The 25,467-nt window shown below is 41.8% G+C and overlaps 1 protein-coding gene across 1 annotated transcript in view; it reads left to right on the top strand.

Annotated features, from left to right (window-relative positions):
* Positions 1-25,467, top strand: part of Ube2d2 (ubiquitin conjugating enzyme E2 D2) — a 44,655-nt gene that overhangs the window by 6,669 nt on the left and 12,519 nt on the right. The window contains exon 2 of the mRNA XM_048331139.1: positions 21,581-21,644. Coding sequence (XP_048187096.1) covers positions 21,581-21,644 — 64 coding nt within the window. The remainder of the gene's footprint in view (positions 1-21,580; positions 21,645-25,467) is intronic.

The following is a 25,467-nucleotide window of genomic DNA, read 5'->3' as shown; positions in this document are numbered from 1 at the left end:
TTGAGCCACAGAGCCACTTCTGGTTTCTGGTGGTTAATTGGAAATAAGAGTCTCATGGACTTTTCTGCCCAGGCTAGCTTTGAACCTCGATCCTCAGATCTGAGCCTCCCAAGTAACTAGGATTACAGGTGTGAACCACTGGTGGCCAGCTGAGGATTTTCTTTAAAGTCACTTAGTATATATACTGTAGTATTGACAGACAAAGCAACTTTGACAAAGTTCCAGTTCTGGATAATGTAGTCCACAGGAGAGATGGCTTCTATCCGGATTGTTCCCAAGATAGGAATTCCTGACTCATGCTTGAAGCTGCCAGGCACCTCTGTAGCCCTCATCTTGGAAATACAGGAGCACACTTTAGATAGATAGATAGATAGATAGATAGATAGATAGATAGATAGATAGACTATAACACGGGGAAATAAAATGCCATTTGTTCTGTCTACAGAGTCAAGTGAGATGTCAGGTAATAGAATTAATATTTTAGCACTGCTAGTACTCTACCACTTGAACCTTCGGCATTTTCTGTTTATGTGGTACTGAGGAATTGAACATGGGGCTTCATGCATGCTTAGCAAGCACTCTACCACTAAGACACATTCCCAAGCCCTTTATTTTCCTCTCCTCCCCTCCCCTCCCCTTCCTTGTTTCTTTTTGCCAGTCCTGGTGCTGGACCTCTGGCCTAGGTGCTGCCCCTGAGCTCTTTTTTGCTCTAGGCTAGTGCTCTACAACTTGAGCCATAGCACCACTTCCAGCTTTTTCTTAGTTTAGTGGAGATAAGAGTCTAACAGACTTTCCTGCCTGGGCTGGCTTCTAACCACAATCTGCAGATCTCAGCCTCCTGAGTAGCTAGGACTACGTGAGCCACTGGCGCCCATCTGGATATTTTTTTGAGACATGGTCTTGCCATGTGGCCCATGCTGGCCTCAGCTTCCTAGGTGCTGCAATTACAAGTATGTGCTACTCTCTGTGCTTAAGAACCTGAACCTGGGGGGTTGGAGGTGTGGCTCACTTGGTAGTTTTTTTGCCAGTGAGCAAAAGTATCAGGTACCAAGTTGGAGTCCTGACCTTGGATTTAAGAAAGAACCTTAATCTGGGCTAATCCCTCGTGTGTATGTGTGCGTACCCATGAGTCTTTTTTTGTTGTTGTTGATTGGTTTTATCAGTTGTAGGATTTGAACTCTGGGCCTGGGCACTGTCTCTGAGCTTTTGTGCTTTATCACTCTATCACTTGAGCCACAGCTCTACTTTTGGCTTTATGTGGTTATTTGGAGATAAGAGTCTCATGGACTTTTCTGCTGGGGCTGGTTTTGAATTGCAGTCTTCAGATCTCTCAGCCTCCTGAGTAGCTAGGATTACATGCATGAGCCACTGGCACCCAGCTTTTTTTATTTTGCTCATAGAGTTGGGTATTAAACAATATCCTGGAAGCTGAAAAATTTCCTCAACTTTTCTATTTCTGATTCCTTTTTTATGTTTGTGTGTGTTGGTATCAAAATTTGAAAATGGGGGCGGGGGAGGGGAAGGGGAAAAAATAGAAAATAGGGCTTTGTATTGTCACCTCCTTCCCTCCCTCCCTCCCTCCCTCCCTTCCTTCCTTCCTTCCTTTGGTCAGCCATGGGGCTTGAACTCAGAGCCTAGGCACTGTACATGAGCTTTTATTGCTCAAGGCTAGTTAGTGCTCTACCACTTTGAGCCATAGCACCACTTCTGGTGATTAATTGGCAATAAGAGTATCATGGACTTTCCTGTCCTGGCTGGCTTCAACCCTTGCTCCCCAGATCTCAGCCTCCTGAACTATACCATTGCCCAGCTGTCAGTCATCTTTTTTGTTAATGGCAGGCACCCTTCCACTTTGGCCAAACCTCCACTGTGACATTTTGCTAGTTAATTGAGATAGAGTGTCTGACTGTTCTTCCCAGGTTGACTTCAAACTTTGATCATCAAAATTCAGACCCCTCTGTAGCTAAGATTACAGATATAAGCCACCAGTTTTTTTTAAATTAAATTTATTTATTAATTGAACACTTTTTTTGACAAGGTGTGCAAAAAGGGTACAGTTACATAGTAGGGCAGTGTGTACATTTCTTGTGATATCTTTTTTTTTTTTTTTTTTGGCCAGTCCTGGGCCTTGGACTCAGGGCCTGAGCACTGTCCCTGGCTTCTTCCCGCTCAAGGCTAGCACTCTGCCACTTGAGCCACAGCGCCGCTTCTGGCCGTTTTCTGTATATGTGGTGCTGGGGAATCGAACCTAGGGCCTCGTGTATCCGAGGCAGGCACTCTTGCCACTAGGCTATATCCCCAGGCCTCTTGTGATATCTTACACCCTGTTTTTCTTTCCCTTCTCTAGGTCAGGTAGACATATATACAATATACAATGTATCAAGAACATATGCAGTAGCCACATGGCCAAGACCAAGAAAATTTGCCTAGGGCTTTAAATGTAATGTCGATATTAGACAATATGTCGACAGTAGACTTATATGAACGTACATACATAGCTTTTGAGCTATTGTATTCCACTGAGAGGTCGATTTTTGACCTTTATATGTTGAGTAGTTGTTTGGTTTTAGTTACATACTGTTGCGTCCCTGCCCCAATCCTGTGGGAAATACCATTTGACAAGCAGTTTTTGGTTTCACAGACCTGGTCTCTACTGTCTCTCCGTCTCCCTTTCTTTTTTCTTTTTTTGGCCAGTCCTGGTTCTTGGACTCAGGGCCTGAGCACTGTCCCTGGCTTCTTTTTGCTCAAGGCTAGCACTCTGCCACTTGAGCCACAGCGCCGCTTCTGGCCGTTTTCTGTATATGTGGTGCTGGGGAATCGAACCCAGGGCCTCATGTATACCAGGCAAGCACTCTTGCCACTAGGCCATATCCCCAGCCCCTGAACACAAATTTTTTTGACAAGGTGTTGTGCAAAAAGGGTACAGTTACATAGTACGGCAGTGTGTACATTTTTTGTGATATCTTACGCCCTGTTTTTCTATCCCTTCTCTAGGTCAGGTAGACATATATACAATATACAATGTATCAAGAACATATACAGTAGCCACGTGGCTACGCCCAAGAAAGTTCACCTAGGGCTTTAAATGTAATGTCGATATTAGACAATATGTCGACAGTAGTCTTATATGAACGTACATACATAGCTTTTGAGCTCTCCTATTCCCCTGAGAGGTCAATTTTTGACCTTTATATGTTGAGTAATTGTTTGGTTTTAGTTACATACTGTTGCGTTGCTGCCCAATCCTGTGGGGAATACTATTTGACAAGCAGTTTTTGGTTTCACAGACTTGGTCTCTACTGTCTCTCCATCTCCCTTTGTTAACAGTCATATATCAGAGAGATCATGCCCCTTTGTTTTCTGTATTCTAGGCTTGTCTCGCTCAACATTATTTGTTCGAGTTCTGACCATTTCCCTGCGAATAACAATATTTCACCATTCCTAATCGCTATGTAGTATTCCATTGTGTAAAGGTACCATATTTTTTGGATCCATTTATCTGTGGAGGGGCATCTGGGTTGTTTCCATATTTTGGCTATTGTGAATTGTGCCGCGATAAACATGGAAGTACAAATGTCTGTTTGATATTTTGGGACTTGCTGTTTAGGATGGATGCCTAGGAGTGGTATGGCTGGGTCATAGGGTAGGTCTATATTGAGCTTTTTGAGAAACCTCCATACTGTTCTCCAAAGTGGTTGTACTAATTTGCACTCCCACCAACAATGGAGAAGGGTTCCTCTTTCCCCGCACCCCCTCCAGCATTTGTTGTTGCCTGAGTTCAGAGTATAGACCATTCTAACTGGGGTGAGGTGGTATCTCAGGGTTGTTTTTATTTGCATTTCCTTTACTAGCAGGGATGTTGAACATTTCCTCATATGTTTCTTTGCCATTTTTATTTCTTCTCTTGTGAAGTCTCTCTTTAGCTCCTTTGCCCATTTCCTAATTGGTTTATTGGGCTTGGAGGGGCTTAGTTTTTTGAGTTCTCTGTAGATGACAGATATTAGGCCTTTGTCTGTTGCTGTGCTGGTAAATATCCTTTCCCATATGGTTGGCTGTCTTTCTATTTTGGTGGCTGTGTCCTTAGCTGTGTGCCGGGCTCGGGTCGCCTCCCCTGGCGCAGGGGGTCAGGCTCTACTCTACTTTAATCGCTCCCTTTCTCACCCTCTCCCCTGGTCACCCGACCCCGCAGGTAAGGCCAGAGTGGAGTGGGGGGCTCAGGAAAGACCTCAGGTGCACATGGCAGTACGAGATCGCTTTACCTCCCTCCTTATCCGTGAAGAAAGCCAGGCGTATGCGGATCTCGGAGACGCTTCAAGAGCAAATCTGATTTAATAAGGGAGGGGCTAGCAGCTGATATAGTAGGGGGCGACGAGAGCAGGGGTGATTGATCAGAGAGCTGGCGATAGGCTGGCGAGCTTGTCATAGGACTCCCTCATGAGCTAACGTCACTTGCTTAGCACCACCCCAGGGGCGAAAAGCCAGCGAGAATGGGGAGCACATGGGCTGGCGAGAAAGTTGGGGGGCTGTTCGCAAAGCCAGTTCTTCTGGTTCCGGACCCAGAGAATTGTGGCCTGCTTCCGCATTCCCCCAGGGCTCTCCATTGCCCTTCCCCCTCAAGGCCAAAGCTGAACCCCAACAGCTGTGCAGAAACTTTTTAATTTGTAGTAGTCCCATTTGTTGAGTCTCTCCCCTATTTGTTGTGCCACTGGGACTATATTCAGGAAGTTCCTTCCTGTGCCTATAAGTTCTAGCATCTTTCCTACTCTGTCCTTCAGTAGTTTCAAGGATTCAGGTCTGATATTGAGGTCCTTGATCCATTTTGAGTTGATCTTGGTGCATGGTGATAGGCTTGGGTCTACTTTGAGTTTTCTGCATATGGCTGCTCAGTTCTCCCAGCACCAGTAGTTGAAGAGGCTATGTTTATTCCATTGTATGTCTTTAGCTCCTTTGTCGAATATCAGCTGACTGTAAGAGTGCGGTTTTATTTCTGGATCTTCAATTCTAATCCATTGGTCTTCCGATCTGTTTTTATACCAATACCAGGCGGTTTTTGTTATGATGGCCTTGTAGTAGAGCTTGAAGTCTGGTATTGTGATACCTCCTGCACTGCTTTTTTTGCCTAGAATTGCTTTGGCTATTCTAGGTCTTTTGCTGTTCCATATGAATTTATGGATTGCTTTCTCTATTTCAGAAGCCACCAGTTTTTGATGTATGTATGCACATGTATGTGTGCACGAGCATGTGTGTATGTGTACATGTACCTGTACAGGAGCTTGAACTTACTACCCCTAGCTCTCACTAGACTTTTTGGCACTCTACTACTTCAGCCGGCACTCCCTCCCAGCTATTGTTAGTTAAGTGGAGATAAGAGTCTGAGATTTGTCCTTATGGTCTGGTTCTTAGCCTCTCTTCTCAGACTTCACCCTTGTTTGTATATCTAGGATTTAGTAGGTGTGTGTCAGCAGAACCCAGCTGAATCATTTTAAATGACCAAAGCACCTGTTCTAGGGGGATAATGGAAATCATACCTGTGATTCTTTCAGACTTCCTTGAGGCATAAAAACAACAGAGCTTGAGCATGGCGACACACATCTGTAATTATAACATTCAAGAGGCTGAGACTTTGAGACCATTTGAGCTACATAGTTTTTGTTGTTTGTTTTCTAGTACTGAAGTTTGAACTCAGGGCCTCAAACTTGCTAGACTGGCACTTTTACCACTAAGCCATGCCTCTAGCCTCCCTCCCCCCTTTTGTTGCCAGTCCTGGGGCTTGAACTCAGGGCCTGAGCACTGTCCCTGGCTTCTTTTTGCTCAAGGCTAGCACTCTACCACTTGACCCACAGTGCCCACTTCTGGCCTTTTCTGTTTATGTGGTGCTGAGGATTCGAACGTAGGGCTTCATGTATGCAAGGCAAGCACTCTACCACTAGGCCATATTCCCAGCCTTAGAGATACTATTAAAGACAATATTAAAATAAAACTTTTTTTTTTCATTTTCAGTTATAAAGAAGCACTTTAGAAGTAGAATCAAATCAGCTGGGCTCTAGTGGCTCATTCCTGTAATCCTAGGTACTCAGGAGGCTGAGATTTGAGGATTGCAGTTTGAAGCCATCCCTGGCAGAGAAGTCCATGAAACTCATTTCCAATAAACTACTCAAAAAAAGCCAAAAGTAGTTAGGTGACACAAGTGGTAGAGTGCTAGCCTTGAACCAGAGAAGCCTAGGCCCTGAGTTCAAGCCCCAGGTCCGGCACCAAAAGAAAAAAAAGGGATTTATCTGATCAGGATGTAGCTCATTGGCATAGGGCTTATCCACAAATAATAAATGTTATTTTAATCAGGTGCTACATTTATGTGTTAAGTACTACAGTTTGCTTATTGCAGAATAATGTGAAGAAAATGTTCCAAACAGGTAGATTGTAGCAAAAGAATACAAGTGTTATTGAGACAAAATATCAAACTAGTCCAGGAGCCCAGGTTGGCCTTGAAACACCTTTTTTTGTTTGTTTTTATGTTACTTGCTCACCTTACTTGGCTAGCACTTTACCACTTGTGCCTTGCCTTCAGCCATGCTTTTTCCTAATTGTTTTTAGTTACTTTGAAAATGGAGTTGCAGCCATTTTCTGCACTGGATAGTTTTGAATGCAATCCTTTGGTTGTTGTTGTTTTTTTTTTTTGCCAGTCCTAGGCCTTGGGCTCAGGGCCTGAGCACTGTCCCTGGCTTCTTTTTGCTCAAGGCTAGCACTCTGTCACTTGAGCCACAGCACCACTTCTGGCCATTTTCTATATATGTGGTGCTGGGGAATCGAACTCTGGGCTTTCATGTATATGAGACAAGCACTCTTGCCACTAGGCCATATTCCCAGCCCCTGAATGCAATCCTTTGGGTCTCAGTCTTCTGGTTTTAGGCTAGGATTATAGACATGAGTCATTGGTGCCTAACTGGCCTGGTATTGTTTAGCCCAGACTGGCCCCGAACTCCCTGTATTTCTGCATCTGGAGTGTTGAGATTAAAGATATGTCATGATACTCTGCTCAGAATGAATATTTACATTATCCTTGCAGTGTATAGGCAATTAGACTTCTGCCAACAATTTTTTACTGCCCTATCATGGATAGGGCAGCCTTTTCAGCTTTCCTAACCAAAGTCTCTGTCTTAAACATAGTAGGCATTCAGGACTTGCCAGTGATATTCAGAGAACACTAACATTAAGTGGTATGGTAGAAAAAACATTGGTAGGATTGAGTTTTTATGTCATATACCTATATGTCTTGGAAGACTTGGCAGGATGTAAGTTCACGGCTAGCCTGGACTACTTAGTAAACCCCTATCTTAAAAAAAAGCAAACATGAGTATTTTGAGAGCAATATACCTTCTGAGTTAGGTCCTAGTTCCTAGTGATTTTCCTATGCAAATCACTAATTTGTTATCTATAGAATATGGATAATGTCACATACCCTCCCATCTTTGGTAGAGATTAAGAAGTGCTTGCCATACAGGACCACATAAAAGGTAGATTTTTGTTTTTGTTTTTGTTTTTATGGTTGTGGGGCTTGAACTCAGCACTGTGTTTCAAGAGGTAGAGTGCTAGCTTTGAGCAAAAAGAAGCAAGGGACATGCGTCAGGCCCGGTGTCCCTAGCCCCAGGACTGGCAAAAAAAAGAAGTGAAAACTAAAGAAAGAAGGGGCTATATCACATATACAGGAAAAGGAAAAAAAATACCAGAAACTATATGGTTAGAGGTATAAAAGAAAAGAATTAAATCAAGGGCTGGGAATATGGCCTAGTGGCAAGAGTGCTTGCCTCGTATACATGAAGCCCTGGGTTCAATTCCCTAGTACCACATATACAGAAAACGGCCAGAAGTGGCGCTGTGGCTCAAGTGGCAGAGTGCTAGCCTTGAGCAAAAAGAAGCCAGGGACAGTGCTCAGGCCCAGAGTCCAAGCCCCAGGACTGGCACAAAAAAAAAAAAAATTAAATCAAACCAAAGAAGCAATAAAGGCAGTTGTTATTCTTATGTGTAGTGTGTGTATAACTGTCTCTGTACCTATTTTTGTTTGTTTTGTTTTTGTTGCCAGGGCTTCATGTATACGAGGCCAGCACTTTACCACTAGGCATATTCCCGGCCCCTCTATACCTATTTCTACATACATATCTATTGGCCTATTTGAGTGGCATAGACAGTTGAGGAAATCGTGATCTTTAGGGCTAGGTGGGATAATTCTTCCTTCCTCAGGAAAGAGCGCCGACAGCCAGGAGGTAGGCTGTAGAATGAAATCCATTCCCATTCAAAGGCTTGTGGCCACCCTGGCCTCATGCTATACAGTTCTGCCCTATCTAAAGAAAGTAGAGCCACAGAAACTGCCACCTGTTTTAAGAGTTCCAGCTGCCTGTTACAGAGATCCTCTACTCAATGGCCTAGCAGGCAAGGGGAGGATTCTCAGGCTCCTTCTTTTGAATGTGTTGGCCTTCTTTAATGGTGGCTCCTGTTAGACATTTGAGTCACCACTGCAGCTTTCTGCAAAAATACCACCACCAGACTTGGGCCTCTCCCAGCAGGAAATGCCACACTTCCATCACTTGGTACAACTAGACTTCTCAAGCTTCTAGTCTCTAAGCTTGACAATTGTTGCTTCTTGCCATTTAATTTTCTGTGTGGTTCTGTCAGAAACTTAGTAGTCATCTAGCTCTTTGTTTTGTAACCTACCTTGGCCTCAAACTCTAGATCCTTCCTACTTCTGCCTTCTGAGTAGTAGGATTACAGACAAGCACCGCCAATACCCGGTTCTTGGTTTGTTCTTTTCATATGTAAATATACATTTGCTCCCAGGACCATTTTGAAAAAACTATTACATTTTTTGTGTGCCCTTACAAAAACTGATCATTCCTAAATATATAGATTTGATTCCTTGCTTGATTTCCACACACACACACACCCCACCCATTAATCTCTATGTATATACTTAGGCCAGTACTATACTCTCTTGAATACTGTAGTTTTGACTCTTCCACCTTCATTCTTTACTATTTTGGCTCTTTATAGTTCTTTGCATTTTCATATAAGTTAGTAATAGCTTCTCCATTTCTATAAGAGTCAGTTAAGGCAGATGCCACTTGTCATGCCTAATAATTCTAGTTACTCAGGAGACCTGAGGATCAGGGTTCTAACCCATACTGGGATGAGACTCTTATCTCCAATTAACACCAAAAAGCCAGAAGTGGGGCTGTGGCATAAAATCGGGTAGAGCCTTGAACACAAATGCTCAAGACAGGGCAAACTTACCTATCTCTTCAGATAGTAATCATTCCTACCTAACATGCATCTATCTAACTAATTTATCTTAAAGAAATGGTGGGGTACTTCCTGAGGATTCTGGCAGCATTTTTTAGACTAAGACACAGGAAGCAGCAAGCAGAGCAGCAGTTCTGTGGAGTTCAAGCCCCAGGACTGACACATGCAAAAATCAGTGAGCAGTAATTGCATTGAGAATAATTCAGTTTCAGGAGTATTTGGACTTTTCCAAATGTTACCCCCCCCCTTTTTTGCCTTTATTTTAATGTACTTTCTGGAAGTGATTTTTATCAATCTTTACTTCCTAGTGTTTCAGTTGAATACATTCTCAGAATATTCAGTTGTTTTATGCATTTTGCTCTTGTTTCAGGAAATAATTGCTTATCTTACTCTTACAAGGTTTATGATCATTTTTCTTTTGCTTTGACTTCCCTGCTCCTTCATTCCATATTATTTTGGCTTTTCTCTTTCATATTGATGATAAACGATCAAATGGTTGTTTTTTTCATTGTCAATTGTATGTCCTAATTAAGAAAATGACGGGCTGGGGATATGGCCTAGTGGCAAGAGTGCCTGCCTCATATACATGAGGCCCTGGGTTCGATTCCCCAGCACCACATATACAGAAAATGGCCAGAAGTGGCGCTGTGACTCAAGTGGCAGAGTGCTAGCCTTGAGTAAAAAGAAGCCAGGGACAGTGCTCAGGCCCTGAGTCCAAGCCCCAGGACTGGCAAAAAAAAAAAGAAAAAAAAAAAGAAAATGACAGTTAACCACGCAATGGTGGCTCACATCTGTCATCCTAGCCACTCAGGAGTGTGAGATTTAAGGATTTTAGTTCAAAGCCAGTTTAGGCAGAAAAGTTCATGAAATTCTTATCTTCAGTTAAGCACCCAAAAGCCAGAAGTCAGGGTCAGAGCCCAGGCCCTGTCAGCTCACCAGGACTGGCATTAAAAAAAGGGGTGGGGGTGGCTATTAAAAAGCCAATTACGGGCTAGGAATATGGCCTAGTGGTAAAGTGCTCGCCTCATACACATGAAGCCCTGGGTTCGATTCCTCAGCACCACATAAACAGAAAAAGCCAGAAGTGGCGCTGTGGCTCAAGTGGCAGAGTGCTAGCCTTGAGCAAACATAAGCCAGGGACAGTGCTCAGGCCCTGAGTTCAAGCCCCAGGACTGGCAACAAAAACAAAACCAAACAAAAAAGCCAATTACATGGTTTGAACATATAGGAGCGAGGCTTGGTAATTATGGAGTTTTAACACATCTTAAGGTGCATAATGTTCATGTGCCATAAATTTCATTTTGTACTATCTTCCTTGGATTCATTAAGAACAATTCTAATGCTCAGTGTGGTAGTCCACACCTATAATCCTAGCATTCAATAGGTTGACAGGAGAGTATCCCAGATTATGAGGCCCACTTGGGCTTACATAGACCTAGTCTCAAAAACAAACAAAAAATTAATCAGTTATTTGTGTGTGTGTCTGGTACTGGGGCCTGAAATCAGAGCCTGGGCACTATCCCTTGGCTTTTTCTGCTCAAGACTGGTACTTTGCCACTTGAGCCACACCTCCCCTCCAGGCTTTTTGCTGGTTAATTGAAGATAAGAATTCCCTGCCTCTACTGGCTTTGAACTGCATTCTTTGGACCTCAGCCTCCTGAGTAGCTGTGATTACAGGCCTGAGTCACCAGAGCTTGGCTTATTTTTTTTTATTCCTGAAGATGTGTTTGATAAATTAATGAGGCAGGAAAAGAAAGAATAGCTGGAAAAGAAAGCCTTAAAATGTGATTGTTAGAGAGGTATAGGTATTTGCTCAGGGGTCTGGTCTTTCTAGTCAGAATAAATATATAAATTGCTTTGGTTAGCCTATTGAAGAGAGAAGAAAGAAAATTTAAAATTTTTTTGTGACTCAGAATTGAGTCAGGAAGAATTTCATACTTACTAGCCTTGTTTTTACTGAGACTTTTTACTTAAATCATAGTACAGTCTGATATCACACATATCTTAAGTAACCCTGAATGGTGGGGTAATCCCATTTACTCAGGAGGTAGAAGCAGGAAAATGGAAGCTTTCAAGGGCAACCCAGGCAAACTAAGAGAGATCCAGTCTACATGGTTGGGCGTTGGAGGCTTGGCTAAAGTGGTAGGAGGCTCTTGAATTCAACTCTAGTGCCACAGTTTGGTTTTTTTTTTAAGTATCAAAAAAGTAGGTTGAAGTTGTAATTCTCAAGTGTCTAGAACCCTTGCCTAGCCACCTCAAGGCTCTGGGTTCAACCCCTAGAATTGCAAAGATGAAAAGAAACTTGAGGCTGTACTTTTGGAGGTAGGAGTTTGTTTTGTTTTGTTGCCAGTCCTGGGGCTTGAACTCAGGGCCTAAGCACTGTCCCTGGCTTCTATTTGCTCAAGGCTAGCACTCTACCACTTGAGCCACAGCACCATTTCCTGCTTTTTCTGTTTATGTGGTGCTGAGGAATTGAACCCAGGGCTTCATGTATATGAGGCGAGCACTTTACCACTAGGCCATATTCCCAGCCCCTGGAGGTAGGTGTTGAAATCATAATATTTGTATATTTCTGTTACTCCACAGAACTGATGTTCTGCTTGCTGCCTCCTCTGACTTAGTCTAAAAAATGCTGCCAGATTCCTCCATTTCTTGAAGATAAATTGGTTAAGATGGTATTATCTGCTTATTAGGCAGAAATGATTAATATATGAAGAGGTAGATCAGTTTACCCTGTCTTGAACATTATTATATAATGTTAGCATATATTGCAGTAATGTGGTACCACTCAAATATGTATTTTTGTTCAGTTTTGGTTTTAGAGACAACATTTTCTTTTTTTTCCAGTCCTGGGGTTTAGAATCAGGGCCTGAGCACTGTCTCTGGCTTCTTTTTGCTCAAGACTAGCACTCTACCACTTGAGGAATTAAACCCAGGGCTTCATATATGCGAGGCAAGCCCTTTACCACTAGGCCATATTCCCAGCTCAGAGACAACATTTTCTGCATGTGCTTAGCCTGACATCCAACTCATAATCTTTCTACTGGGATTATAAGTGTGCTGTACCAGCTTAAATATATACCATTTTGTGTCAGAATAAAATAAATATTCTTTGAAATGTGTATCATAGCATTTTCTTAAATTTTTGATTCCCCTACCCCCCTCTTTTTTTTTTTTTTTGGCCAGTCCTGGAGCTTGGACTCAGGGCCTGAGCACTGTCCCTGACTTCTTTTTGCTCAAGGCTAGCATTCTACCTCTTGAGCCACAGCGCCACTCTGGCCTTTTCTGTTTATGTGGTGCTGAGGAATTGATCCCAGGGCCTCGTGTATCCGAGGCAAGCACTCTTGCCACTAGGCCATATTCCCAACCCCCCTCCCCTTCTTTTTGGCTGATCATGGGGCTTGAACTCTGTGCCTGGGCACTGTTCCTGAGCTCTTCAGCTTAAGGCTAGCACTCTACCACTTGAGCCACAGCACCACTTCTGGTTTTCTGGTGGCTAATTGGAGATAGAGTCTCATGGGCTTTCCTCTCTGGCTGGCTTTGAATTGTGATCCTCAGGTTTCAGCCTCCTTAGTAGCTAGGATTACAGGCATGAGCCACTGGCACCGACACAATTGCCCTATTTTTTTTTTTTTAAGCAGCTTAGTACAGCTATGGGTGTTATTTAGTTTTTCCATATATATGTATATATATGTATATGTCAGTCATAGGACTTGAACTCAGGGCTTGGACTCTGTCCCTGAGCTTTTTTTTTTTCTTATGGCTAGTTCTATACCACTTGAGCTACAGCTCTTATTTCTGGCTTTTTTGGTGCTTAACTGAAGATAAGATTTTCCTGTCTGGGCTAGTTTTGCACTGCAATCCTCAGATCTAAGCCTCTTGAGTACCTAGGATTACAGGCTTGAGCCACCAGCACCCAGCAAGAATTTTTTTTAAAAAAAATTATCTTTAAGTAGTGATACAGTGTGGTTTCATTTTAACAAATGAGTACAATGCATCTCAATAAATTGTGTGTTTTTGTGATTTTTTTTTTCTCTTGCCAGTCCTGAGGCTTGAACTCAGGGTCTGGGCACTGTCCCTGAGCTTCTTTTGCTCAAGGCTAGCACTTGAGCCACAGCCCCACTTCTGCATTTTTCCTTTATGTAGTACTGAGGAATGGAACCCAGGGCTTTGTGCATGCTAAGCAAGCACTATACCACTAAGCCATTTTCCCAGCCCTATATGCTTTGTTTTCATTGTCAGGAAATATAAAATGGAGTACCAAATCTTTTTCCAGACCAACTCATAATTTTGAATTTTCAGTATGGCCCTGTTCCAATCCTTCTTGCTGCAGATGACATGACAATCTTTATAGGGTGTGAATTTCATCACAGAAACAGAAACTGCTTGTTTTTCTTTTCATGGTTTAATATTTTCCCTCAAGACTTAGTGTTTCTGTTACTATTCAGAAGATACCTGATTAGATGCCATTTCAGATACTTTCAATGTGAACAAAGAAATTCTATTCCTAAGCTTACATAAAATACAATCAGGTAAGGACTTCCTATTTATACCTATCAATACTATCTAGTGGCTAGATTTGAAGGTTGGACTTTTCCAGGAAGATTTTAAGAATCTTTGTCAGTATGTGGTTTAAATATTATGCTAAAACATACAGTAAACTTAAGATTTTTTTCCTTCTGTTTTGGGGATTGATCCCAGGGCCTTGAGCATGTTAGGCAAGTTCTCTATGCTGAACTATGTCCTGGCAGTTACTTTAAAAACCGAATTGCTTTTTTTTATAACATTTATTTTTTACTATTTATTTATTTATTGTTAATGTAAAGGTAATTACAGAGAGGTAGGTTACAGTTATATAAGCCAGGTTGGAATTGCTTTTTTTTCATGCCTTTGGGTCATCATAAGACATTTTTCTAGATTTATAGTTGGTAAAATTTAACAACTTATTATCCTTTTATCTTTTAAATAATTTATTTTTGGCAGTTCTGGGGTTTGAACCCAAGGCCCTTTGCCTGTTAGGCAAATGCTCTACCACTGAACTGTGCCCCCAACTCATTTTGTAGCTTGTTAATTTATAGGAGAGTGATGCAACTATGTCAAGTTTATCTGTACAATATACAACTACATTTATGAAATGACAGCACAAAGAGTAAAATCCACTATTTAAGTTTCAAGAATTTGCAGTTCTAGCCTGGCAGTGGTGGTTCATGTATGTAATCCTAGTTACTAAGGAGGGCAAGGTCTGAGAATCATGTTTCAAAAGCCAGGCTGGGGAGACAGATTTGAGAGACTTGCGTAACTAGCAAAAAGCTGAAAGTGAAAGTGTAGCTTTAGTGGTAGAGTGCCAGCCTTGAGCCAAAAGGCCAAGTAAAATCCTGCATTTAAGCCCTAGCACTAGCTTACACACAAAGAATTTAAACTGTTAGATGAACAATTTTTATATGTATTCAGATCATTACAGTTCTAAAGTAGTAAAGTTCTTTGGATGCCATAGTTTTACAGGGTATGTATGATGTCATTTTACCTTATTTTGAAATTCTCGTCTTGCTACTTTAACATAGAAATATACCAAGACATTAGTATTCAAGATCCCCTACCCCCATTTTATTTATTTTATCATTATGAAATAATAGAGGTTACAGTTACAAAAGTCTGGTAATGAGTACATTTCTTTCTGGACAATGTCACTCCTTCCCTCTCCTAGTTTTACCCTCCCATCCCAACCATTACCCATTTTTTGAAGCTAAGGATTTGTGGGTAATAATATTACAGGAGAGTGTAATAATGAGCCAAACCCCCAAAGTAATTTCTTTAAGGTTTTAGTTTTCTCTATACCTACTCTCAGAGGAGAGATCTTGTTCAGCCAAATGTCAAGAAAGGAAACTTCTGAGCATTTAATGTTTGGAGCTTAGTGAGCAGAGAAACATTTTGGCATTAATGTTCCACCATCTGTCTATTAGACCGTAGATTCTTCCCATCTACCTTACTGTATACCACTTTTGTTTTGGACACAGTAGTAGAGAGCAAAGACTCATGTCCCTGAAACTGACAGTAGAGGGAATTTCAGATCCCGTGGAGAGCAAGTCAAGTTAGAGTTGACAACTTAGCCTCTACTACTCATCAACTCCAGGAAATGATAGCAAGGAACAACTCTTTGCCTGTTTTGCTTCTGTACCATACATATGTTGCTAAGATTTTTGTTTCCCTGTCTACTACAGAGTAGTCTTACTGGAATACTTGTGATTTTCCTATCCTATCTTTTTCATTTACTGCTTTGGCCATGGTTGCTAAAATTCTTTTTTTTTTTTTTTTGCCAGTCCTGGGCCTTGGACTCAGGGCCTGAGCACTGTCCCTGGCTTCTTTTTGCTCAAGGCTAGTACTCTGCCACTTGAGCCACAGCACCACTTCTGGCCATTTTCTGTATATGTGGTGCTGGGGAATCGAACCCAGGGCCTCATGTATATGAGGCAGGCACTCTTGCCACTAGGCCATATCCCCAGCCCGCTAAAATTCTTAAACTTAAGCTTTGTTAGACATGTGATCCTATGGCTGTGTTATCAGAGAATGCGATTGTTGCTTTCTACAAACCCTACTTCATTGAATCTAAGCTGCCATCAACTGCAAGATATACTTTATTGGGCTTGGAATATGTGGCTTAGTGGTAGAGGCTTGCCTAGCATGCTTAAAGCCCTTGGTTCAATTCCTTACTACCACACAAACAGAAAAGGCTGGGAGTGGTGCTTTGGCTCAAATGGTAGAGTGCTAGCCTTGAGCAAAAGAAGTTCAGGCCCCGAGTTCAAGCCCCAGGACTGGCAAAAAAAAAAAAAAAAAAAAAAAAGAAAGAAAAAGAAAAGATAAACCTTTATTATACTGAAAGGACACATTGCCAGTTAAGCTGACATGCCATTGTTTGGAATGACACCATGAGCAGTAGTTGTTTTTTTTACTTTTTTTTTTTGCCAATCCTGGGGCTTGGGACATAGGGCCTGACCAATGTCCCTGGCTTTTTTTTGTTGAAGGCTAGCACTCTACCACTTGAGCCACAGTGCCACTTTCAGCGTCTATTTATATGGTACTGAAGAATTGAACCAGGGCTTCATGCATGTTAGGCAAATACTCTACCGCTAAGCCACATCCCAGCCCTGTTTTTTGCTTTTTGAAATGTCTATAATCAATGAAAGATGTAAACATCTTTTTGTAGGTACTTAGAATTACCATGTATACTTGAGGTATATGTTCAACAGATATTATTTACTGGACAGTTTCCTTGCCTCTGCTTCTCAAGTGCTAGAATTGTAAGTGTGCTTAACTTCAGCTATATACTTTTATTGGAATTAGAAATTGTAACATTGTCACACAAATATATAAGAATAAGAATTTCCTAGCCATGTGCTGGTGGCTCATGCTTGTAATCCTTACTTCTCAGGAGGCTGAGATCTGAGGTTTGCACTTGGAAACCAGTCTATGAGATTCCTATCTTGAATAAACTACTCAGAAAAGGTTGGAAATAATCCTGTGCCTCAAGTGGTAGAGCACTAGCCTTGAGCCAGAGAAGCTCAGGGACAATGCCCAGGCCTTGAGTTCAATCCCTAGGACTGGCACCAAAAAAGAAAAAAGAAAGAAAAGAATTTCCTAAGCCTGGGCTCACACCTATAATCCTAGCTACTCAGGAGACTGAGAGCTGAGGGTTTTGGTTTGAAGCCATCCTGGGCAGGGAAGTTCATGAGACTCTTTATCTCTAATTAACTACCAAAAGCCAGAAGTCAAGCTGTGGCTAAAGTGGTATAATATCAGTCTTGAATGAAGAAGTAAGGGCAGGAGGCCTTGAGTTTAAGCCCTTTTATGAGCACACACACCCCAAAAAGCCTAGGACATAACTTTCCTTTAACCCTTTTTGATACCATTTTCCTATTCTTTTTGTTGTTGTTGTTGTTTGTAGCAACTATTTTGCTTTCCACTTTCCCTTCAGATTTTAGTGTAAATAACCTTTTGTCTTTGATACGTTTTAACTGTTGCAAACATAAAAAGCAGCTAAACTTTTGTGCACTGTAATTTCCTGGGAGCCCTTACAATGCAACTGGCTCCTTCAGCTCTACCTTAGAATTTCAGTTTGGTAGCTCTGGGGTATAGCCTGAAAAAATGCATTTCTTTTAAAATATCCCTGTGATGCCAATACTTCTGTTCCAGGTCCTAGGTTTTGTTATTTTACTTTGTCTTTTGGCAGTTTTATGACTTGAGTTTAGGGCTTCTTGCTCTTGACTTTTTTTTTCCCCTTTCTTGATAATGCTCTTTTAACTTTCTAAATCAAAGCTGGCACCCTACACTTGAACAACTCCTACAGTTTATTTTGTTAGTTGAAGAGAGTCTTTTAGACTTTTCTGTCTGGGCTGATTTTGAACTGGGATTCTCAGATCTCAGCCTCCTAAGTAGCTAGGATTACAGGTGTGAGCCACCCACCAACAAAGGAGATCTTCCTCAGTTTTGAGAACTGCTAGTCTAACTGTTCTTTGTTTGTGCTTAAGTAATGCTAAAACTCGATTTACTTTCCTGGCTACATTATAGATTCTCAGACATTTCTAATATTGTAGATCCATACCTAAGAAGCATGATATAGTAGCATAACTACTTAAGAAGTCTTTACCAATGGTAGTCAGCTTTATTCTTGCTGAGAAAAAGGGAGAAAGCTTTATTTTGGCCCACAGTTTGAGAGATTTCAGTCTGTCATGGGGGGCAAAGCAGAGCAGTTTTGTATCTGGCCACCAGGAATTGGGCACCAGGGAAAGGAGGAAGGAAGCGAAGAGAGAGATCTGCCTGCTGCCCCTGCCCTTTTATTTATGTATTTATTTTTTGTGCATGTCCTAGGGCTTGAACTTAGGGCTTGAGAGCTGTCCCTAAGCTTTTTTGCGGGACTAGAGCTCTACCACCTAGCCACAGCTCTACTTCTGGCTTTTTGGTGCTTAATTAGAAGATAAATCTCATGGCCTCAAATTGCAGTCTTCAGATTTAAGCATCTTATGTAGCTAGGATTATAAGCATGAGTTAGGCACCTAGTTAGTGTGACTTTTTGACTTAGCATTTTGCTTTTTAAATGACTCCATGTCTGTCTTGAACCAAGAAAGTGTTAAATGAGTGTATTAAATGTGTATTAGCCTGCATTTGGGTAATGTTTTTAAAATTAATTATAGCATAGTGGCTTATGAATTGGATTGATGGTCTTAGGTTCATCTTAGAGAAGTCTTAGGACTAGATGAACAAGTTGAAAGGAGCAAAAGATTATGTCTAAATTAGAAGTAAAATAACATTTAATGAACACTGCAGGGTTTTCAGAATAGTTTGTTAGATTCAAGTTATAGTTGGATAGCAGCCTTTGGTATTAAGATACTACAAGCAGTGTCCAAAATTGAGCAGGAGTACTTAGTCTGACCAGTACCACAATTAACATTTTAAAATGAGACCTGACATCTATCCACACATCTATAAGTGGGTATGATATAGGCAGGGAGACACAAAATACAAAATTGAGATTTTAAGTTGGGCACTGTTGGCTCATGCCTGTAATCCTAGCTACTCCAGAAATTGAGGTCTGAGGATTGTGGTTCAAAGCCTTCTGGCTGGGCAGGGAAAGTCCATGTAGACTCTTTCTCTCCAGTTAACCATCAAATAAAAGCTAGAAGTGGAATTGTGGTTCAAGTGGTATAGTGCTAGCCTTGAGCAAAAGGCCCTGTGTTCAAGCTCCAGTACTCCCCCCCCCAAAAAAAAATTAGTTTCTGTTGTTGTACTTCTAAAATATATTCTAAAACATCGGTTCTTAGAGCTTGAGTTTTTTTTTGTTTTTTTTTTTTTTACCCTAACCCTAAAGAGCTTGAGTTTTGTCTGAAAAAACCAAGCATTTGTGTATTGCACCGTCTTTCTACTGGCTCATACTTGTGAAAACTTATACTTACCCCTGAGTATATGGCCAGTGGCAAAACAGTTTTCTAGCATGTACTCTGCTCTTATCACTCACTAGTGTTGCTAAAGAAAACAAAGGAGGAGTCTTTCACTTCTATTTTTGTTTCTTTCTCTCTTTCCTGCTTTTCCCTACTACAACCATGTTATGCTAAACTAATGCCTTGCTGAAACTTAAAAGAAAAAGAAAGAAAAGAAAGCAAAACCCATCTCAGGGAACAAGAGAAAATTGGTTTCCTGTCTTTGGATTTTGTATTCAACCCCACCATTGTACCAGGTTTCATCAAATTTGTGGCCCTTTTAAAAATTTTGTTTTGTTTGTTGTACTGGGTTTGAACTCAGGGCCTCATGCTTGCTTGGAAAACTTGGTTACTTTTTATGTTGAGATAGCTTAGTAAGCTGACATCTGATTGTGGAACATTACTACCAGTAGATCCGTTGGTCTGACTAAATTTTAAGATCAATTTTATTACTTAGCCCCTTTAATATATCTTTTAAAAAGCTCTATTTACCACTTTTAAAGCCCTGATAGTACTCATCAGATGGAAACAGTATGTCAGATGGCCCAGTCTTGTTTTGGACCATTTGTGATTTTGTAAGCTTTTTTTTGTGTGTGTTTTTTCCCCTCTTCGTTCCAGTACTGGGGCTTAAACTCCAGTGTGCTGTCCCTGAGCTTTTGTATTCATGCTAATGCTCTATTACAGCTCCACTTCCAGCTTCCTTGGTAGCTAAGCAGAGATAAGAGTCTCATGAACTTTCCTGCCTATACTGGCTTTGAATCATAATTCTCAGATCTTAGCTTCTCTGAGTAGCTAAGATACATGCGGGAACCAAGGTGTCCAACTATAAACTTGCTTTGAGTATACAACTTCATAGATTTGCAGTGCAAAAATTGACACTGAATCTTTCTTCTTTAAGCACATATTAGGTTACAAGAGAAATTCCATTGGAACATTTCCACAATCTGTCAGTTACACCCTCTGTCAATTCTCCCTATCCCATTCCCACCTTCCCCAAATTTTTATACATTCATTTTTATACATTCAAACAAATTTCTTCAACCAAACATATTTTCCCACTTTACCTTCCTCCCTCCCTCCTTCCCAGGGACATCCACCTTCCTCAGTAGAGGACACTGAATCTTTTTAAAACATGTGAGTGTGTGTGTGTGAGAGAGAGAGAGAGCGCGAGCGAGAGAGAGGTGTGTGTTGTTAGAATTTGGAACCCAGGGCCTTGTATTTGCCTAGGTATGGGCTCTCCCGCTTGAGTCATACCCCAACCTAGGCAATAAATCTTCATAAAAATCTTAGTGGCCAGGAGACTGACACTGGAAGATTAGCCAGGCCAGTTTGATTATGTTAAGCAACCTCTCCACTTCCCACCCCCTGCAAAAGAAAAAAAAAGCCAAGTATGGTGTTATATACTTGTATTTCCAGCTACTTGGAGGAGAATCTAGTGTTGAGGCCTTAGTGGACACCCAATCTAAAACAAATTAAAAGCAAAAGTGGTTTGGTTGGTAATGTTGAGGCCCTCAGTTTAATCAATCTGCAGTGCTTAAAATAGAACAAAATAGAAATACAGAAAAATAATCAGTGATTTTTTTTTTACTTTAAAATAGTCTTGGGAGTTGGGTGCTGGTGGCTCTTGCCTATAATACTAGCTTCTCTAGAAGCTGAGATTCGAAGATCATGTGTGAAGCCAGCCAGGCCAAAAAAGTCACTGAGACTCATCTCTAACCAGACATGTGGCTCAGGTACTAGAGTACCAGCCTTGAGCCAAAAAGCCAGAATAGTGCAAGGCCTTGAGTTCAAGCCCCATTACCAGCACAAAAGAAAAAACAAGCCATTTGGGGGAAGTGTATATGATTTTAAAAAGAACAGTTTTAAGAGCTAGAGATGTGACTACTTAGCAGTACGAGTGCTTGCCTGGCATGTGGGAAAACCTGACGTCCATCTCTAGCTCTAGCACTGGAGGGAAGTAAATAGCTTGTGGCTCTTTAGTACATAATGTGTGCCTATTTACCTTATTTATCATACTTGCCTTCTCAACGCTGAATAAGGAAATTGGCTTATTCCTCCAATCTTCCAGTCTTAGAGATTACTGAGCAGTTGTTCTATAACTGAGCTACATACCCAGCCTCTACTCCTTTTATATGAAACATGAACTGACATTGGAGAATATAAAATAAATACTTCTATTCCTGACTTTGAAGGAATCATGCAAGAGCTTCCTCAGTAAGCAGAACAAGAGAATGTTGGTAATAGTATAAATTTAGTAAAATAATATTTACACGCTTTTCATTTATAAATGGATACATTTCTTTCCTTTGTATTTTCTTAAGGAATTGAACGACCTGGCGCGGGATCCCCCAGCACAGTGTTCAGCAGGTCCGGTTGGAGATGACAGTAAGTATAGCAGAATTACAGAAATTGGAGGCATGGCTCAATTAGTAGAGGTCCTGCCTAAACATAATTATGGAGTATATGGAATAAAACAGCATAAACCAGGCTGGGAATGTGGCTTATTGGTAGAGTGCTTGCCTAGTAGGCATAAAGCCCTGGGCTTGATTCCTCAGTACCACAGAAACAGAAAAAGTCAGAAGTGGCGCTGTGGCTCAAGTGGTAGAACACTAGTGGCTCAGGGACGGTGCCCAAGCCTTGAGGTTAAGCCCTAGGACGGGCCCCTCCCAAAAAAGAAAAGGCAGCATAAACCTTGGTGGAAGTCTGGTAGATATGAATATGTAGGTTATATGTGTCCAAAGGATATTTTATATCCAGAAATCATTTGGTACAGGGAAAAAGGAACTGTTCATAATCTTAGTTTCACATGAAAAAAAAAAATCTATGGGCATCAAGTCACCTGATGTACTGCTTGTTACATTTCGAATTTAGGCCAGGCATTATTATCAAGCTCAAGGCTTGTTCTTTACCACTTGAACCAAAGCTCCACTTCCAGGGTGTTTGTTTTTATTGTTGTTGCTGCTGTTTTTTGGCTAGTCCTAAGGCTTGAGCTCAGAGCCTGGACACAGTCCCTGATCTTCTTTTGCTCAAGGCTAGCACTCTACCACTCGAGCCACAGCACCACTTCAGCCTTTTCTGTTTATGTGGTAGGAATCAAACCCAGGGCTTCTTGCATGCTAGGCAAACAGGCTACCACTAAGCCACATTCCTAGCCCCAGGAATTTGTTTGTTTTGTTGTTTTTTTGTTTTGTTTTTTAACCAGTCCTGGGCCTTGGACTCAGGGCCTGAGCCCCTGGCTTAGTTTTGCTCAAGGCTAGTACTCTGCCACTTGAGCCACAGCGCCACTTCTGGCCGTTTTCTATATATGTGGTACTGGGGAATCAAACCCAGAGCTTCATGTATACTATGCAAGCACTCTTTTCACTAAGCCATATTCCCAGCTCAGAAATTTGTTTTTAACTAGTAAGTATGATGTATCTGTACAGGCCTGTCTGTCTCTTGGCTTATACTTACAAAACAGATAGAATTAAAATTTTAATTTTTATTTGCAGTGTTTAGGATAGAACTCAAACCCAATGAATTCTAGGCAAGCAGGGTTTTTTTTGTTTGCTTGTTTGTTTGTTTTCAGTCCTAGGGCTTAAACTCAGGACCTAGGCACTGTCCCTGAGCTTCTTTTGCTCAAGGCTAGCACTCTACCTCTTGAGCCACAATGCCACTTCAAGCTCTTACTGTTTATGTGGTACTGAGGAATTGAACCCAGGGTGTCATGCATGCTAGGCAAGCACTCTACCACAAAGTCACAGTCTCACTCTTACACTGAGCTGTTACTAGCCATCCTAATTTTTTTTTTTTAATTAAGGTATTGGAGATTGAACACAGGGTCTCCCTACTTCCTAAGCTGGCACAGTACCACTGGAATCACAACTCCAGACCCCTTTTCCATTGACTATTTCCTCCTCCTCCTCCTCCTCCTCCTCCTCCTCCTCCTCCTCCCCCCTTCCCCCCCCCCCCGCTTTTTTTGGGGGGGAGGGGACTTGAACTCAGGGCCTGAGCACAGTCCCTGGCTTCTTTTTGTTCAAGGCTAGCACTCTGCCACTTGAGACACAGCGCCACTTCTGACCATTTTCTATATATGTGGTGCTGGGAAATCGAACCCAGGGCTTCATGTATACTATGCAAGCACTCTTGCCAGTAGGCCATATTCCCAGCCCTGTCCATTGACTGTTTTCAAGATAGAGTTTCATAAAATCACAGGCTGGTCTTGATCACACTCTTTCTTTTACTTCTCAGGTAGCTGAGATAACAACTGAGCACTGCCATTGGTTGGGATGGAGTCTTGAGACTCAAGCCTCAATTCCTAGATCTCTGCCTCCCAAATAGCTAGGATTATAAGCTTACTTGTGTATATATAAAATACATTTTTATTTAAAAATTTATATGTATGTGGTCATTATTATAATCAAGTCATCTTCAGGCCTCAGTCTCCTAAGTAGCCAAGATTACAGGTGTGAGCCACTGGTGCCCAGCTTCTAATATGTTTGGTGTCCAAAATTATTATAGCATATTACAGCCTAAGTTGAATAGCAATTTTTCTTTTGTTCACTTTGTCTCAGTGTTTCTTTCTTCCTTACAGTGTCTTCTAACTTTATTAGTGCAAGTATCTGGTGATACTGTACTTGATGAGACAAAGCTAATGCAAAGAAAGTTATTAATATTTTGTGATGTTATTTTATTTTGTATTGGTCCTGGGGCTTGAACTGGGTACTAGGCACTGATCCTGAGTTTCTTTTGCTCAAAGCTACCACTGTTCCACTTGAGCCATAGCTCCATTTCTGGCTCTTTTGGTTGTTTGTTTTTTGGGTTTTTTTTTTGGCCAGTCCTGGGCCTTGGACTCAGGGCCTGAGCACCATCCCTGGCTTCTTCATGCTCAAGGCTAGCACTCTGCCACCTGAGCCACAGCGCCCCTTCTGGCCGTTTTCCATATATGTGGTGCTGGGGAATCGAACCGAGAGCTTCATGTGTAGGAGGCAAGCACTCTTGCCACTAGGCCATATTCCCAGCCCCTCTTTTGGTAGTTTTTTGATCAGTCATGGGGTTTGAACTCTGGGCCTGGGCACTGTCCCTGAGCTTTTCAGCTCAAGGCTAGTGCTCTACCACGTTGATCCACAGCTCAGCTTCTGGTTTTCTGGTGGTTAATTGCCTGGGCTGGCTTCACACCACAATCCTCAGATCTCAGCCTCTTAAGTAGCTAGGATTAAAGATGTTAGCCACCAGTGCTTGGCCTTATTTATTTTTGGTGCCTGTTATGGGGTTTGAACTCAGGGTGTGAGCACTGTTCCTGAGCTTTTTTGTTAAAAGTTTGTGTTCTGCCACTTGAGCCACAGCTCTACTTCCAGCTTCTTTGGTAGTTAATTGAAGAAAATAATATTACGAACTTTCCTTCCTGGGCTGGCTTCAAATCAGTCTCAAATCTCCTGAGTAGCCAGTTCCTGAGTAGCTAAGATTACAGGTTTGAGCCACAGGTGCCCGACTAGATGTTTTTGTTTGTTTGTTTAATGGAGCTGGGAATAATGGTACATACATGTTATCTCAGCACTCAGAAGTCAAGAGGCAGGAGGATGAAGAATTCAAGAACAAGCAGGGCGCTGATGGCTCAGGCCTATAATCCTGGCTTCTCAGGAGGCTGAGATCTGGGCATTGAGGTTCAAAGCCCAGTTCAAAGCCAGCCTGGGCAGGAAAGTCTGTGAGATAGATGCTAGCCGGGGAAAAAGTTAAATTGAATCTCTTCATCTCAACACGTTAGGTGATCATGGGGTATTTTCTTTATGGTCTCACCTGTATGGAGGCATGAGTAGGAGGTTCATGGTCATAGGGCAAGACCTTATCTAACAATCAACTCTAGGGCTGGGAGGATGGCCTAGTGGCAAGAGTGCTTGCCTCGTATTCATGAAGCCCTGGGTTCGATTCCCCAGCACCCACCCACATATATAGAAAAACGGCCAGAAGTGGTGCTGTGGCTCAAGTGGCAGAGTACTAACCTTGCCCAAAGAGAAGCCAGGGACAGTGCTCAGGCCCTGAGCCTAAGGCCAGGACTGGCACACACACACACACAAAAAAATCAACTCTAAAAAATTAAGAAAAAGCCCCATACCAGTAGCCCATGCCTATAATCCTAGGTATTCAGGAGGCTAAGATCTGAAGATTTTAGTTCATAGCCAGTCTTGACAGGAAAATCCAGAAGACTACTATCTCCAATTAACCACAAAAC

The sequence above is a fragment of the Perognathus longimembris genome, chromosome 22 (assembly GCF_023159225.1).
Source record: "Perognathus longimembris pacificus isolate PPM17 chromosome 22, ASM2315922v1, whole genome shotgun sequence".
Taxonomy (NCBI): Eukaryota; Metazoa; Chordata; class Mammalia; order Rodentia; family Heteromyidae; genus Perognathus; species Perognathus longimembris.
The sequence above is the reverse complement of the archived record's forward strand: the minus strand, read 5'-3'. Positions and strand labels throughout refer to the sequence as shown.